This window comes from Anticarsia gemmatalis, chromosome 16 (genome assembly GCF_050436995.1).
Source record: "Anticarsia gemmatalis isolate Benzon Research Colony breed Stoneville strain chromosome 16, ilAntGemm2 primary, whole genome shotgun sequence".
Classification (NCBI taxonomy): Eukaryota; Metazoa; Arthropoda; class Insecta; order Lepidoptera; family Erebidae; genus Anticarsia; species Anticarsia gemmatalis.
In genome coordinates, this window is record NC_134760.1 from 3,881,986 (window position 1) to 3,898,443 (window position 16,458).

Below are 16,458 nucleotides of genomic sequence, written 5' to 3' on the forward strand. Positions count from 1 at the left end.
TTAGGAAAAACCGCAACAGTGCTGGTGAGCACTTTACTTAATAATTATTGACAGTTCTTGCATCTGTCACTTATCTAAAGATTTTCGAAACATACATTTTTAGGTACGAATTTTATGAAAATACAACGCAAATTGTAATATCCTTACAATTTAATTTGATATTAGACAAGCATTTATTTCATGTAAAGTATACAATTTGGCAAATATTGTAATATTTATTTAGGTTAGGTGTTCATTCTTATGTAATAATAACAACAGATTTGCCTGTATTTAGTGTAAATTACGTCTAATCTATTGATTAAATTGCTATTATACTTATAATAGAACATTTTTAAAACCGTGCTGTGGCCTAGAGTTCGTGGGAAGCAGTCATTTTTGGTGTGTGAGCATTAGTGTACGTATTGGTGTTTTCTTCAGAAAATGCTGCGCCAGCCGCTAACCCGGGCGCTTGCGCTGAGCTCGCCAGTACGCGCAGCACCTCTGGCGTCTCGCTGCCTCGCTGGACAGGTGCAGGCTCAACCTGAGAAGGTTGAAGTTTTCATTGATGATAAACCAGTACATGTTTTACCTGGAACCACTGTCCTGCAAGTAAGTAGCATTTGTCTGATTAAAGATGAATACGAACAACATTTGTTCCTTAATTTTTATAAAACCTTAATAATTAGATAAACACACTCCTCAACAAATTGTAAAGATTTTTGATCTATCTGTATCTTGACATGAATCACTTTAAATATGTTCTTATTTTTTTTTTTTACCTCAAATCGATTTATTTTACAGGCGGCTGCCATAGCTGGTGTAGAGATCCCACGTTTCTGTTATCATGAGCGCCTTGCAGTTGCCGGCAATTGCCGTATGTGTCTTGTTGAAGTTGAGAAGTCTCCAAAACCTGTGGCAGCCTGTGCTATGCCTGTCATGAAGGGAATGAGGGTTAAGACAAACTCAGACCTGACCAGGAAGGCCCGTGAAGGTGTAATGGAGTTCCTCCTTGTAAACCACCCTCTGGATTGTCCCATCTGTGACCAGGGAGGTGAATGTGACCTTCAAGATCAGTCCATGGCCTTTGGTTCTGATAGGAGCAGATTCACTGATATCCATTTCTCAGGCAAGAGGTAAGTTGTAATTGAATCTGTACTTTATTTACTTCTACTTAAGATACCATACAACATTTTTATTTATAGCCTTCATGTAGCAAATAAAGCTTATTGAAATAGTATGTAATACTGATGTTATTGATACTAAATGCATGTGTATTTTTAACCCTTATATCCTTCACCTTTAACAGAGGTATGCATTTTAGTTATTGTATGGTTATGTAATTTTGTTGCTAAACTTTTAGCTGTCCACATAAGGACGACAAGCTCCCTGCATTAGTTTTGAATAAGATAAAAAACAAATAACATTGATACAACTATATTCTGATGAATACTGAATCTCCTACCCATTTCCACAGCAAAGATTTTTATTTTATTTGTTTATTTTTTTTACTCTCCAGAGCTGTAGAGGACAAGGATGTTGGTCCTCTTATTAAGACTATAATGACACGTTGTATTCACTGCACGCGTTGCATTCGATTCGCGTCAGAGGTTGCGGGCGTCGACGACTTTGGTACCACTGGTAGAGGCACTGACATGCAGGTGAGATTTATTAAAAAATATGATTTTGTACTACTGTGGGGCATGGATCATGTCAATAAGAGTTTAGAGAGGTTTCTGTTTCCTTGCAAGTGATAAAACAAACTATAAAAGTCATTGATAAATTTTCCTAGTGTTGAACCCCTGTCTTCAATAGCAGTTTGTGTACAAATTGGCTTTTAAAGACTTCATACACTTCCATATGAGGAGAAATACTCACCAATGACATCATCATTCTTTTCAAGATCTATTAAACACTTTTGTGTTTACCTTTTCAGGTTGGAACTTATGTAGAGAAGATGTTCCTATCCGAGTTATCTGGTAACATCATTGACTTGTGCCCAGTAGGTGCTCTCACCTCCAAACCCTACAGCTTCGCCGCACGACCCTGGGAGACCAGAAGGGTGAGTTTCACTCCATATAATATATTTTTTGCATTTATTTATTGCATAATGAGTTAGTAATATATAGGGTTTTTTTAAGGTGTAAAACATAGCTTATTTTGAAATCTACTAAAGCTGCATTACTATAACAATGTGTGCAACTGCAACAAGTTTGCATATGAAAATTGAATATCACCACGACTAAAATGACTAAAATATTGCACAATTTGTACCCTATATTAAATTATGGTCAATAGTATTGTGCAATATTTTTGATTGTCTACGAGCAAGCATACAAAAGAGGTTGGAGCATGAAATCATTATATTTGATCTCATTATTTCATTATTTGAATGTTTCAGATTGACTCCGTAGATGTGTTAGACCCTCTCGGCAGCAACATCGTTGTTGCGACGCGAACGAACGAAGTGCTGCGTATTCTCCCGAGGACCAATGAGGTAATGTTTACTAACTATAAGTACTATGAAGGCTACTACTTTGCAATGCAATAGCTATTGTTTATGTAAAACTCTAAAACTATAATAGGTTACCTACCTTTAATATAAAAGTGATGTCAATGATATGATTATGTTTAATCATTAACATGATAAGACTCACTTGTGGTTATTGTAAATACGTTAAATATGTATGTCATGTTTATTTTTGTAGGAAACCAAAAGAATGAACAGTAATGATACAAAAAAAAAGCAAATGGTACAGAAACTCTTTGCATCGTTCTGATATAATATATTTATAATTTTAACCCATTAATGTCCCACTGCTGGTCTCCTGCCGTAATGAAGGAGGGGTTAGGCTTTGAGTCTACCACACTGGCCAATTGCGGGTATTTGAATATTATTTTAATATTTGTAGGAGATCAACGAGGAGTGGTTGTCGGACAAGTCTCGGTTCGCGTGTGACGGTCTGAAGCGCCAGCGGCTGGTGACGCCGATGTTGGCCGACAGTCGCGGGAACCTGGCGCCCGTCGAGTGGGAGGACGCCATCGTCGCCGCCGCACGGGCCCTCAGGGACTGTCCGCCTGGCAAGGTATCAATAAAATACATCATCAACTAAACATTAAGTGTCGCATTTAATAAGGTGACAAATTTTGTGTTACCTACTATCGATTTGAAATAATCGATCAACGTTTAAAAAGGTTGTTTTTAATATCTTTATGTAATTATAAATAAACGAGAATCCCAAGTTTGAAATACAAAAGTCTGCAACTCAGTTTCGTTCATTGACTAACTACATCATCCATTGCTCTAATTGATAACGAGGCAAATTATGCGACTAAAGATATTCCCGAAGAAAATCACGTTTGAGAATAAAATATTAAATAACTAAGTTTTCATTTCCAGTTGTTAGCCGTCGCCGGAGACATGGCTGACGCAGAGTCGCTGGTAGCTCTGAAAGACTTGGTGAACAAGCTAGGCTCAGAGAACACCTGCACTGAACAATACTTCCCGCTGGACGGTGCTGGCATCGATCTGCGCTCGTCATATGTCTGCAATACTAAGATTGCCAGTGAGTATAGAATATAATGTTATTGAAACGCCGCCAGTGTCTATGGCGTGTTATGTGAATTTAGTTGATAGCCCTATGTATGTAAGGTGCGTGGGTGGCAGAGGTATTTAAAGAACTTAGAATGTTGAACGTCTTACCCTCTGACTTATGCAGTGAATGGTTGCCTATATGCCGTATAGATGCTCTATTTATGGTGAAACAAATACGGAATATTTGAAACATCGTGAATGCCCAGGCTCTATGAAGTTGAGCGTATTCAAGATAAATAAGCATATTGTCTAAAACGTAACGAAATAAGCAAGAATAACGCTTTTACATTTGCTCTACATTATCTAGGGTTTTCATTCAGATTTATTTTCATAGCAAATTCTGAAAAAATGTTGTTATTTGCCAGACGTGGAGGATGCGGACTTCATCCTGTTGATCGGCACGAACACCCGCTTCGAGGCGCCGCTACTGAACGCGCGCATCCGCAAGGCCTTCGTGCACAAGGAAACTGACGTCGCGCTCATCGGACCACAGGTCGACCTCACCTACGAATATATGGTAACTAATATTTATTTTTTATACGTTAAAGGTATTAATTTCTACATAAATATTTAAACTAAACCACAAACATGTATGTTGTCTTTTCTATTGGGAGTATTGGGACTCTAGTGTTAGAACGTTGTACCTGAGTATACAGGTTAAATACAAATTTTTGCTATTTCTATCCTATTTTAGCTATAGCTATTCGAATCAGTATATAGCTATTCAGTAGTGGGGTATAATTGGCCATAGTTAAACGGAAAGGATCCAACCCACACTATGGGTAAAATGAGTTATGTATACCAAAACACTCCTTGAAGTTAAAATTTTAATATCACGAAAACAATCCAAGTAAAATTCAAACCCACCATGAAGTTATAGTCCTGAGTTAGTCCCCAAAGTTAGTGATCTGAACTTAAAAGTTAAATATCTCGAAACTACGTCTGTGTGGGTTGGATCGTTTCCGTTTAACTATGGACAATTATGTTATACTTCATTGTTCCTGAGATAATCACTAACAGAATATTTCACCTAAATACTAATCGTAACTCATATTTCAGCACGTAGGTGACTCAGCGTCCATCGTGAAGGACCTGGCCACGGGCTCGTCATCCCACGAGGTGATGAAGCGCCTGCAGTCCGCCCAGCGCCCCGTCGTCATCCTCGGCGCCGACCAGCTGAAGGGACCCGAGGGAGCCGCCCTACTCGCTTACACACAAGAGCTCGCCTGCAAACTGCAGGATAATCTCCAAGATAAGAACTGGAAGGTACTTATAACTGTTATGTTACTTAATTATATAAGGATCGCGTAAACAGTGTTTTAGAGACGTTGATTTGCAATATCAATATATTTAAATTGATTTAAATCCATGTTAAAGCGTCACTGACCCACCCACCATTGATTGCGTCGTTATAGTATAGCATCACATAATTATCATTGCATGCATCACATAATCGCAATTCGTACTGTCGTTGCGTGCACATGGAAGTGTCTTTATAGTTACTTATTACCGAACGATGTGATCACCAACATGCCAGCTAATAGAAAATATAGTATCTTAGAATGCTATGATTTGATACACATGGTTGTTTTCTCGCCAGGTCCTGAACGTGCTGCAGCGCACAGCGTCCCAGGTGGCGGCACTGGACCTGGGCTACAAGCCGGGCGTGGGCGCGGCGCTGCAGGACGGCCCGCACGTCGTGTACCTGCTGGGCGCCGACAGCGGGCTCGTGTCCCGCGACCAGCTGCCCAAGGATGCCGTCGTTATCTACCAAGGTATGTGCTATTGTTCATGTTATTTCATTTTTTATCTCTGGGCAAAACTCGTCTGAGTAGGCCTTATAATGATAAGCAATTTATAAAAAACCGTTTGTCATTTGATTGCATGTAACTAGAGAAAGCGTTCATTTGCCCTACTTTAATAAGCAATAAGAATATTACCTGATTTTTTCCATAATTCTCAATATAACATTTAGTATGATTCCCCAAAAAGCGAATTCACAATAGAGCTTGTTTCGAGACACTGTTCAATATCTGAATGGAGTATGTTTGTGGCAGGTCACCACGGCGACGCGGGCGCGGCGATGGCGGACATCGTGCTGCCGGGCGCGGCCTACACGGAGAAGCGCGCCACGTTCGTCAACGCCGAGGGCCGCGCGCAGCAGACCCTCGTGGCCGTCAGCCCGCCCGGCAAGGCCAGGGAGGACTGGAAGATCATCAGGTATGCAAAACACTATACCAATTGTTAACATACACTTATAGATTTTGAACTTGTTACTGATGGGTAGAAAAACATATAAGGAATCAGAGATATATCGAGAATGTATTAAGGGTATATATAAATAGTTTTGAAAGTGTACACGACAGTCACGACATATTCAAGATACAGTTTAACGAGCTGTTGTCGGACGTTAAACGCCACGTTAATTGCGTGCACTCTATCGACATACCCTAAATACTGTTATTTGTATAAACATGTTAGCTAACCCCTTGTTGTGTCAACAGAGCGCTGTCCGAGGTGGTGGGCGCCCGTCTGCCGTACGACAACCTGGACGAGGTGCGCGACCGCCTCAGTGAGATCAGTCCGGCGCTGGTCGCGTACGGCGACGTGCAGGAAAACAACTACTTCGCACAGGCGCGCGCGCTCGCACAGGTACTATAGCTGTCTCACTCACACATAATAACTTTCTCACTTACTCTTATACAATATTGTCAGATTACTAAAGTTAAACCTAGACTTAAGATTGAATGTTGCTTTTAAATTTATTTATAGATTTTTGTATCGCATAATATCAGTAGTTTAGTTTCGTAGACATATTTATTTCGTTATTTCATTTTAACATACATATTTATATTTGAAGGGTAAATTAATTACTAGCGAACCACACAATTTTAATGAAGGTATCGAATTAGTGCCTTGGTTAGCAAAGTGACTTATTTTTTGTAAAATAAAATCTCTAATATTTTTGTTACAGAGCCTGCAAAAGCCAGTGTCAGGCAAGATCGACGTGCAGCTGAAACAACTAGAGGACTTCTTCATGACCGACACGATCAGTCGCGCCTCCCCCACCATGGCCAAGTGCGTGCAAGCCGTGCTCAAACAGAAGCAGTCGCCCTACTAAACGAACAACACGCTTAGTACAACAACACACGAGTTTCACAACAAACGTTACAACAATACTCTTCGATAATTCATTCAATATTTAAATACAATCTACAATAATAGGTACTTATTAATCACCTTATTCCGAAATTTGTGTGTTGTGAAATATTTAAATGATTAAGTATATTCCTAACGTTCACTGCTTGAGTTTTGTGTAACTATGAAACAGAGAACTCAAACAGTGCATGTTGAAATTAGTATAATTATAAAATTTATATTTTGCCTTTCTGCAATCATTTTTACGAGGGAAATACTACAGAAATGCACTTTGCGTCGTCGAATGTATTCTACCTTCAAGTCAGCTTCAAACATTCGATAGCGCTCGTACATTGTGATCTTGAGCTATTTATTTTGTTATTTAATACATAAGCATAGCTGTGTTTTCGACTCTACAAAGTTTAAATCCAATATAACAATTATGATATTCACTAGTAGAAATGGAAAGTGGAAACGATACCGTTGGTACATACTGGGATGTAAGGACAAATGATGTAAATAGTAATGTTTGTAGTATAAAATAAATGTAGTATAATGATTGTCGAATTTGTATTTTATTTCCAATTTATCCAATAATTTCGTATAAAATATTCATCGGTAGTTAGGAACATCCAGAGTGTGTAGTCCGTTGTTCTTCATATATTCCTGAAAATCAGAAATTACTTTTTAAACCCATCAAAAAATTAAATGAACGAGTGAACATGTAAAGAACCCAAGGCGTTAACCAAAGATCAACAATCTGTCTATTTATTTATCACCGTAACACGCAGCCCGATAGCTAAATTTGTTACGACCGACGTGACTTACCATTACTATACACAAAGGAGGAGTAGATACCGCCTAAGTATGTATGTATATGTATGTCTTATCACCCCTTAGCTGATCAGCATGATAATATGAAGTATTCACAACTATATTATAACTTACATCAACGACTTTCCTCCCCTCGACTTTATACTTGCATTCACTAAGCATTTTGTCAGCTTCGCGCGCAAAATGTTCATGCGCAGCCTTGCCTCCGGTCCAGGGTGATGGCTCCTGCATTCGCTTTTGAAGAGCTGCTCTCAACTTATTGCTAGGACCGAAGTTTGGTGGACGTTTTTCTGAGAATACAACATTAAAGTTAAAAATCCTTAATTGCTACTATGTAATAAAATTTATTATTCAATGAAGGTAAGTATATGGAAGGTCGTGTTTCAACTCTCGTCACACATCACACGGACATATTTAACTATGCACAAATTAAACCTTTGCAAAGTGCAATCAAGATTCAATCACGTAATCAGCATTGGCATGCATGCATAAAAGGATACGTGCGTGCAAGCACTGTCTTTGTAAATACATACCATCACTAAAGTAGTTGTGTGTCTTGATTGAAACCTCATCCGGACTTTGATCCTCAATATAATAAAATGAAGGTCTTAAGTGTACATACCTTCGGCTTTTTTTGGAACACTTTCTGGCTTTACTCGGTCTCTCTGACTTTTGGAAAACAGGGTCTGTCGATCGCAGCAACACTTATTAACTTTAGTACATCGTCTTTGCCTCTCATACTTCGCCAATTGTTTATTAGTTTCAGCTAAAGCGTATCTTCTTTTGAGGTCTTGTTCCTCTTTCTCTTTAGATTCCTTTTCTTGATTATTGTGTCTAAAATAATTGACAATTAGTACAGGGCAATTTGATAATTCAGAATACCTAACTGAATAAGATGCATGCTTACCGATTTTCATCTAATTGTATACTTTTTTCTATTAGGATATCATAACGCTTACGGTCTTGTTCTTGACATAGTTTGATGGTTTCGTAGATCTTTTTAGCCCACGGCAATTCTTCACGTTTGGTCATCTACACGGACAAAGGTTTAGGTAACTTATACTGAGTGATTTTTGATGAAATTGAAATAATTATTCAAGCATTTTGAGGTACACAAAATGCTAATGTAATTTTGAAATCAGTTAACAAACCTCACGAAGAATATGGTTGATCTTGCAGTTATACTCATCTTTTTCTTTCTGGCACTTTTCTATTTTAGCGTAATATTCAGCGTCCCATTTAGCTCGCTCTTCTTTAGATTTCTTGTTTTCAATTGAGTATTGAATTAAAGCTTCTTTCTCTAGAAGTCTGAACTTTTCCTGTAATAATACAAAAAAATCTTACTTATTGTAGTTTCGCGCGTTGGCGGAAAAATAATTGTGTAATCACTTAATTTTAGTAGTGGAGTCAGGTAAGTCTAAGTTAAAAGTTATTGTAAGTACAAATGTTTTTAGAAACGTTAGTCATGGCATAATCAAAGAATAGCGTAAATAAGGTGATCAAAAGTAGCGTTCGAACTATCGTAAGGTTATTTAATTAATAAAATACAAGTAAATATGTAGAAAGAAGAATTTCTACCTCCGCCTGCTCTTCAAGGTCTAGTAGTTCTTTCATTAGTTTCGCATTTTGTAAATCTGCTTGATTTTGAGCTTCCTTTGCCTTAGCTGCTTCTGCTTTCTGTTTCTCAGAACTAAAAGGTTTCATTAAAAAAACGGATTGAGAATAACTATTATAAACAAAAAGGACTTAATGCTTATGATAATTAACAATTTCAAAGGTTTCACGTAAGAGTACTAAGCGTAACATTTAAGTCTATCCTTACATTTCCTTATTCTGCAAAGCTATTTCCAAGTTTTTACATTTTCGGAGTTTCTCTTCCTCGGGTCCATGTTTACCCAGGCCGAAAGGACATTCTTCTTTAATCTGTCTACTTTCTAGTTCTTGTTTTAGTCTCAATTCCTTTAGATATTTTACTTGAACGTCTCTTTCTTCAAGAATTTTTGATGCATGAAAAGCACTGAAAATCAGAGCAATAGGAAAGTAGAAAGGAGGTATTTTTTAAACAGTTAGTAGTAAGTCAGTTACATCCTACTTTATTGTCAAAAACCTATCTATCGTAAGTTGATTTGTACTTAGCAAGGGACTTTGATTACTGGTATTGACTATATTTTGTTACCTTAGTAGCTTTTTGCCGTAACAACTGTTGTCAAAGATCTTTTTCCTCGCTTCTTTGATGACTTCTGCGCCGTCAAAGTTCTTTTTCTGCTTTGCAAAGGCTGCGACTTTTGCTAAGTCAGCTTCACGTTGTTTTTCCTTCTGTTTTTCATGACTAGCTGCGCATCCCTGGTTAAACATAAATTATATTAGACTTCATTTTAGAGTAAATATTTAAATATTACCATCAGATGAAGTATCTGATGGTAATATTTAACTATTGACTCTAAAATGGAGTCTGATATAATTGTTGTTGAAAGCATGTAATACACCAGGAACTTTTTCTAGTAGCTCGATAATTTTTAAACGTTATAACGTTTAGAATTCAAGAAAGACGGATTAAGCTTGATTGACACAGACTAGTACCTGTATTGTATACTTAGTAGGGCCGCATAACAAAGCAACTGCCGTAGATTTAGGTCACCGATACACTCGATACAGGCAGGAGGGGTCGGTCTGACCTCATCTTTGCAACTGTACGTGTGATGCAGTGGGAAAGTGATCGTATCAATTAACAATGCATCGTGGAAAGCTAATTAGTTCCTTGTATATGTATCTACAAATTATTGTGCGATTGAAATTGCTGTGGGTTGGAGTGTACTTTGTATGCATTTACCTTTCATGGATTTATGATAATTATGTACGAATCATTGATAAATAAGCAGATTTTTTAAATTTTTGACCACAGAGATACGGTGCGAAATATTTGCATGTTAGAATTTTGTTTCCATATTTTGTAGATAATAGCAAATAGGAAATAAATGTAAAGGGTTATGACATACTATATCAGTATCCGGCCAAGTTTCCTTCCAGGCGCGCGACTGTTCGATCATAGATTTGATGTATTCTTCTTTCTGTGTGTCGTGCGAGGGTTCTTCCGGAGGGCCCGATTGTTTCTTCAGGCGGTTCCATTCGTTTTCACGTAAAATCAAGTAGTTCCGTCCTTCTTTTTTATTTCTATAAAATTGCATTGTTGTAAATATAATAAGACATATAAAATCTAGGCGACCCCGTTTTTCTGTATTAAGTTGTTTCAACGAGGTTGTATTATCTAATGATATAATTATTTCAAAGTATGTAAATAGTAAAACCGTATCCAGTACATCTACAATACTTGTACCTATTTAAAGTATTTTATCATGTAATTAATCTTCTACCAAGTGGTAGGCATCATCAGTTGTATCATATCAAATTGTAGCTACTACAACTTTCCTTGACCATTAAACAAATACTTAAGGATAGCTTCAGAATATGGAATAAGTTAGGTCATTCAGCTACCTATATAAGAGAGGTGATTTAAATCCATGTCACGAGGCTTTGTGTGATGCGATGTATATAAGTAAGTAGTTGATACAAACAACTGTGTTTGATCCATGCGCTTTGTAGAGTCACTACGCGTCAATTTATCACTCGGACTTCTACGAATTGAATGTTTATCCATATTCCTGTTATGTAGGTATATCCGTTTTAGGCCAGATGACGTAATTGTAGCATTATTAATCTTCTATTGTGTTCTTAGTACCTTATGACAGATAGTTTTAGTACCAACTGTATTAGTGAAGTTATCTATAGAAAGTAGATCGAAATAAGATACTTCTAAACTTAATATTTTTTCCTCGCTCGTAAATTTACACAAAATGTTTGCCCGTCACCCTGTCAGTACGGTACCGGACCGACGGTTCGACACGTCTGACCCTTCACTAGTACAAAACCTATTCCCGCGTGCTAACGACATGTAAAACAACCCTTACGGACCTAAGTCACAGCTACAATGACTAGAAAAAATATTTGACACGTCTCTTACGATAGTATTTTCTGCTAGCGTGAAATTTTGCCAGTTTTCGCTAAACAGTAGTTAGCTCTAAGCTAGCTCTAATGAGCCGTAATAACCTGTACTTACACATGCTAAGCTGTGTCGTTACCTGCAAAGTACAAATTGCTTTATCAACTTTCTAACTGACGCTCGACACTTGCCAAATGTTGTTCCACACAGCTTTGGTCCGATGTTTATTCAAGAGGTAGTAAGTACCTACGATATGTATCACGTTTATCATGACATACGGGTATGCTCTCATTTCAGGTCAACATCAAATAAACCCGATGGTCCTTCATGTGGTTATTTCAGTAAACATTTGGCTCTTTGAGTCTTTGATACTCAGTTTTATTTCGAGCGGGTATAGCGTTAATTAGATTAAATAACCGACACGGTATGGAGTGGGATAGGAAATTGAGCGCGGCGTCCGAGTTGCACCATTTGAGGCGGTGCGTCGGACTCATTCGTCAATGTCGCCCCGCTACGTTGTTTGCAGTATATTTTTGCATAAAAATAACTTATACAGCACTAGGAAATGCTGTGGAAATGATGTATCGTTCAGAATAAAGTCTTTGTGTGTACCAAATCTGAAAATGATCTAAAAACGATTTTTGTAATGTATGTGTGCTGCTGTTGTGTTTGTTCTTCTAATATAACATTTGTGTTTTGTTTGAAATAAGGTATTAGCACGTATGCAGTTTCATAGCAGAGAAAATTGGCTTGTTTTTAACTGTAAAAACATACCCGGATCAACAGCTCTTCTCTCTCTCGAACGTAGCAGATGCCAGACGTGCAAAAACTATTCAAACTAACCAATAACCCAATGTTTAGCTACCCAAAGCTACGTATAATAGTTATAAATATTATGATGGAGACAAAAACCTGTCTGTTTTGAAAGAATTTTTAACTGTAAAAAACAGTATATAATATTTGTGCACACCGGAATTTTTATATGGAGTATGAGGTCGTTAAACATTGTTTTGTTGGGCATTGTTTTCAGCATTCTGCGCTGAGCTCTCCGGAGGTTAATGAGAATTATAAATAACGTAGAACTTGCCTACGATGTGGGTAGGATTATGAGTTGGTTTGTTTATTTAATGCAAGTTGTGTATTACATATAACTTTGAAGGGTTGAGTCATTACCACTCGTTCAGAATCTGGAAGAATTAATCATTTAATATAAAAGTTACGGTACACGTAACATAAAAATAAGTCGCCAAAATATATTTTATGAACAAAATACGTATGTACCATTGGCTGTATTCATATTAATTCCATATCAACCATTTTTTGCTGTTCCATGTGTGACATATGATTCGCGCTAATTGTTTAAATATTGTGTCGACGACTTGTTCGACGACGAAACGACTTGTACCTATTTTATTTTTTCCACTGATAAAAAATGGAAAGCGTACATATAATATTGTTACACGTATGCGTACTTACATGCATAATAATATATATTATATACATGTACATGTATGATCAATACCTGAGCTAGAGGCGAGAGTTTTATGTTTATTACATCATACGCCGTTGACTACAAAATCTTTATCAAACCGCAAGACGTGGATAAGCCTTTGTCGCCTGCCAAAATATATCAACGTACAAGCAATAAAAGGGTGTTATACGGAAAATGGGGTGATTCATACAAGGTCACTTAGATGATGTGTAGGTAACTCAATCTTTTGGTAAAGTGCTTGTGTTCGTTTTAATACATTTGCTTTTCTTACCAGAGGTAGTACCATCGTGAGAATGAATTATATTTTGTAATTAAGGCGGAATTCGCTAGCGCCGTCACCGCGGTTTTGTTATACGCGGAATTTGTTTAATGCACACCAAAGTGCACAGCAATTACTGTCTTGTATGTTGAGAAATATGTCGTTATGCAAATGTTAAGTAGATAATAGATCTTTTGTGTGAGAAATATATGGGATCAAGAATACCTCCCTGCGAGACCCTGCACCAGCTGCAAAGTTTCAATGACTTTGAAACTGTTGAAACAGATATTGCAGATGCTAAAATTTAAAACAAAATCACTGCAAGTTGTATCAATTGGATTGTCAATAAAATGTGTTTACGTGCAGGAAACGATGAGAAAACAAAGAGTGCACGTGTCGATGGCGTTAACGAGATTGTGGAAACATACGAGAGGGACAAACAGCACAAATAGTCAACAAATAAACAACGAGCCCCACCCGGCGCCCCTCGCGATTCCGACACGTGTGAGCTTTGCCACTTTGTAACTGTCCAAACTTTTTATGCATGCACCGCACCCGGCCATTTATTTCAATTGCACTATTTGTATGTATAGCGGTGGATTTTTTAACACAGATTTGGACAATGTACCTGAGTTTTGTAATTATTACACATCTAAATAATTTTCTGGTGCATTCTTTGTAAATCAAAATGTTTAAAATGCATTCCTATCTATGTATTAGAAAATAGACAAATAAGACAAGTAAAAGATATTTTTATTCCACTTAATGGAGTTTTCTTGTAGGTACTACATAGGTACATACATATAAGTATATTGCATGCTTACTGAAATAAATGTACATTTGAAAGAGATTTCGGGGATATAAGCCTTTCTATCAGATGCACACCTATCTTAGTGTGCTCCTGTAAAGAAAACCTCTAAAAAGGAATCCTTTGAAATGTAAGTGTATAGAAATGCGAATGTAAATGAGAATAGAGTGCAATGTAGCGAATTCTTAGTAAAGTGAATGCGTATGTTCCGGTTAATGGTCATGGTGAATTAGTGCTGACGCCGTTAATTGTCAGTCGGTCTGAATGTATTAACGTAACTGTTGTTCTAATTAAAGGAATATTTTGGGAGAACATGCATTTATTTGTCTCAACGAACTAATTGTTGGGGTAGTTTTCTTTAGCGCTCCAATAATTAGGGTTGCTGACGTTACATTTGTTTCTTGTGGGGTTTTGTAAAGCATTAACTTAATAAATAAGGCGATCTGTAAAGATTTAGGTAAGTTTGTAAAAATAATGTGTCATTAGCTGGTCTTTCTTGTTTCTATTAAGCACATACTCTACAATCTCTACATAGTCACATCACAGACCACAAATAAATAACTTATCAAACAAGACATCGTGCTCGACATTACACAAATATGACGGTCACATAAATATACAATTTTCAAGATATTAGTTTTTCGTTCTCGCATGCAGTAGGTAGCAGTACCTAAAGCTTATGTAGTCGGTGTCTCCGATGCGAGCTTTATCGGAAAGCCGTGAGATACGTCTGCGTGACTGGCATGGAAATTTATTCATGAAAGTGTGTTCCTATGCATTGATACAGATCCCAGCAATAAAAATAAAAATGTTTTGTACAGCATTTAGCAAGTAAGTATGAGTAAGTTACTATTTTTACAAAGATAAATCTAGTATTTTTTCAGTATCGTTACGTTTTCCAAAACAGTTTCTTTTTAGTTGTATTTTACTTCGTTTTTTGGTTTTCGTCTTTCTGACTGTCATAACAGTCCTTTTGTTATAAAAGATAAAAAAATGAAAGCACAAAGATCATATTATAGCTACATAGATACTTTATAATATTAAGCACACTAGCTGCTTCATAGGATTGTATATTTCAGTCAAAATCCATGCATTTGTTTAATTATAAGACAAGCATAACGCCTGGCGCCACTTGACAGTTTCAAGTGGAGTCGTTCTGTCCGTTTGTCCCACGTTCGCCCCACTTGACTTTCAGCAGGTAACGCCTAATGCTAACAAGGACTCTGGCATTCGTGTTACAATGTTTAATTTTTGTTCACTTTTATTTTTCTAGTGCGCCCAATTAAAGTATTGTAATTAAATTAAAAAAGGTTTATTTGTATAAAATAACCTGTATATTAGTAAAAAACGGACACAACAACATTTCGCTTAAGTTAAAAAAACCTATATATGAGGAATTTATTTTACAATATATGAACTAAGACTAATATTTCTTTTTATATTTATAACTTTTAGCTAATTTGTAAGTTAAGTATCGTATGGGTATTGAAAAATACCATAAATCATATTTTTAGAAAAAAAAACTGTTTCAGTTTATTACCAAGTCCTGCTACTGAACAAAATTGGTCACATCTGTGCACTGTTTAAATTAAAAGTAATTTTCTTATGCAGAATTAATTAATGACTAACGAGCTCAATAGGGTTCGTCAGGCGGAAGCGTGTAAAAGAGACAGACTGATACACGAAATCTGTTGTACGACAAAGACAGACACTGTAGAAGCTGGAGTTGAATGAATTTATGCCGGTCTATTTAGTAACGCGTCAATTTGGCGCGAGAAAGGTTGTGGGGGAGGTTACATTGGAAACTTGTCGAAAAGCGCGCGAATTTACTATCGTGTTTAAGTGAGTGTGAAAAATTAAAAAAGTGAATTAATGTAAAAATATTTTTTTCTGTACAGACAATATTTTTTGTTTGTAAACTTTAAAAAAGTGTAGCCTAGTAGTGTTGTAGTGCATCAGTTATCTGGTTAGATGCGGGAGCAAGATTAGGTACACACAATAAAGATAAGCCATGTCCGGGACTTCGTTGTGAAGACACATGAAATGAGAAGAGACGAAAATAACTTGCAGATATTAGAAATAACAACACACTAGGCTGATAACTAATAGGTACTTTACATACTTTTACTACATTTGTTTGTCTTAAAGTAATTTATCACAGAATTATTTTGGCTTCATTTTAATCAAAAGACTTAATTAAATATGTTAAATTTTTTCTCGTTATCTAAATATTTTTTAGAGCTGAGCAATGACTTCTGCGTGTGATCCAATTTCCCAAATATAATTTTCCTTTGATCTTATTTAATGACAAAAATTTCCTCATAAATCATAGAGACTACCGACAGATCTCTTAGATCTA

At 36.8% G+C, this 16,458-nt stretch overlaps 3 protein-coding genes across 5 annotated transcripts in view; 2 read left to right on the forward strand and 1 right to left on the reverse strand.

Annotated features, from left to right (window-relative positions):
* ND-75 (NADH dehydrogenase (ubiquinone) 75 kDa subunit) lies at positions 1-7,276 on the forward strand. Of its 2 annotated transcripts, none has more exons than XM_076124043.1 (14): positions 1-103; positions 418-588; positions 781-1,112; positions 1,496-1,637; positions 1,913-2,038; positions 2,378-2,473; positions 2,889-3,062; positions 3,377-3,542; positions 3,937-4,088; positions 4,631-4,837; positions 5,172-5,346; positions 5,629-5,791; positions 6,076-6,223; positions 6,546-7,276. In XM_076124043.1, exons 2-14 carry the CDS (start codon positions 421-423, stop codon positions 6,690-6,692), a joined length of 2,196 nt encoding a protein of 731 aa, XP_075980158.1. In that variant the 5' UTR covers positions 1-103; positions 418-420; the 3' UTR covers positions 6,693-7,276. The 2 variants fall into 2 exon arrangements, with proteins under 2 accessions (XP_075980158.1, XP_075980159.1); XM_076124044.1 differs by having other exon boundaries at positions 93-134.
* LOC142979230 (uncharacterized) overlaps positions 7,248-16,458 on the reverse strand; it is an 11,180-nt gene continuing 1,969 nt past the window's right edge. The window contains exons 2-10 of one of the 2 annotated variants that reach the window (XM_076124047.1): positions 10,540-10,714; positions 9,720-9,886; positions 9,366-9,560; positions 9,122-9,233; positions 8,695-8,862; positions 8,451-8,575; positions 8,166-8,377; positions 7,658-7,833; positions 7,248-7,375 (exon numbers count right to left, since the gene is read on the reverse strand). In XM_076124047.1, the coding sequence (XP_075980162.1) occupies positions 7,322-7,375; positions 7,658-7,833; positions 8,166-8,377; positions 8,451-8,575; positions 8,695-8,862; positions 9,122-9,233; positions 9,366-9,560; positions 9,720-9,886; positions 10,540-10,590 (1,260 nt within the window). In that variant the 5' untranslated portion in view covers positions 10,591-10,714 and the 3' untranslated portion in view covers positions 7,248-7,321. Of the gene's footprint in view, positions 7,376-7,657; positions 7,834-8,165; positions 8,378-8,450; positions 8,576-8,694; positions 8,863-9,121; positions 9,234-9,365; positions 9,561-9,719; positions 9,887-10,539; positions 10,755-16,458 lie in introns of those variants that run through there. The other variant, XM_076124045.1, reaches the window with a different exon arrangement.
* Reck (Reversion-inducing-cysteine-rich protein with kazal motifs) overlaps positions 15,871-16,458 on the forward strand; it is a 21,150-nt gene continuing 20,562 nt past the window's right edge. The window contains exon 1 of the mRNA XM_076124041.1: positions 15,871-16,208. The gene's annotated coding sequence lies outside the window, so the exon portion shown is untranslated. The remainder of the gene's footprint in view (positions 16,209-16,458) is intronic.

Coding starts and splice junctions, on each gene's coding strand:
- ND-75 (XM_076124043.1), top strand. CDS start 421: ATGCTGCGCCAGCCGCTAACCCGGGCGCTTGCGCTGAGCTCGCCAGTA. Junction 1,113..1,495: donor ATCCATTTCTCAGGCAAGAG/GTAAGTTGTAAT, acceptor TTTACTCTCCAG/AGCTGTAGAGGACAAGGATG. Junction 6,224..6,545: donor AGGCGCGCGCGCTCGCACAG/GTACTATAGCTG, acceptor TTTTTGTTACAG/AGCCTGCAAAAGCCAGTGTC.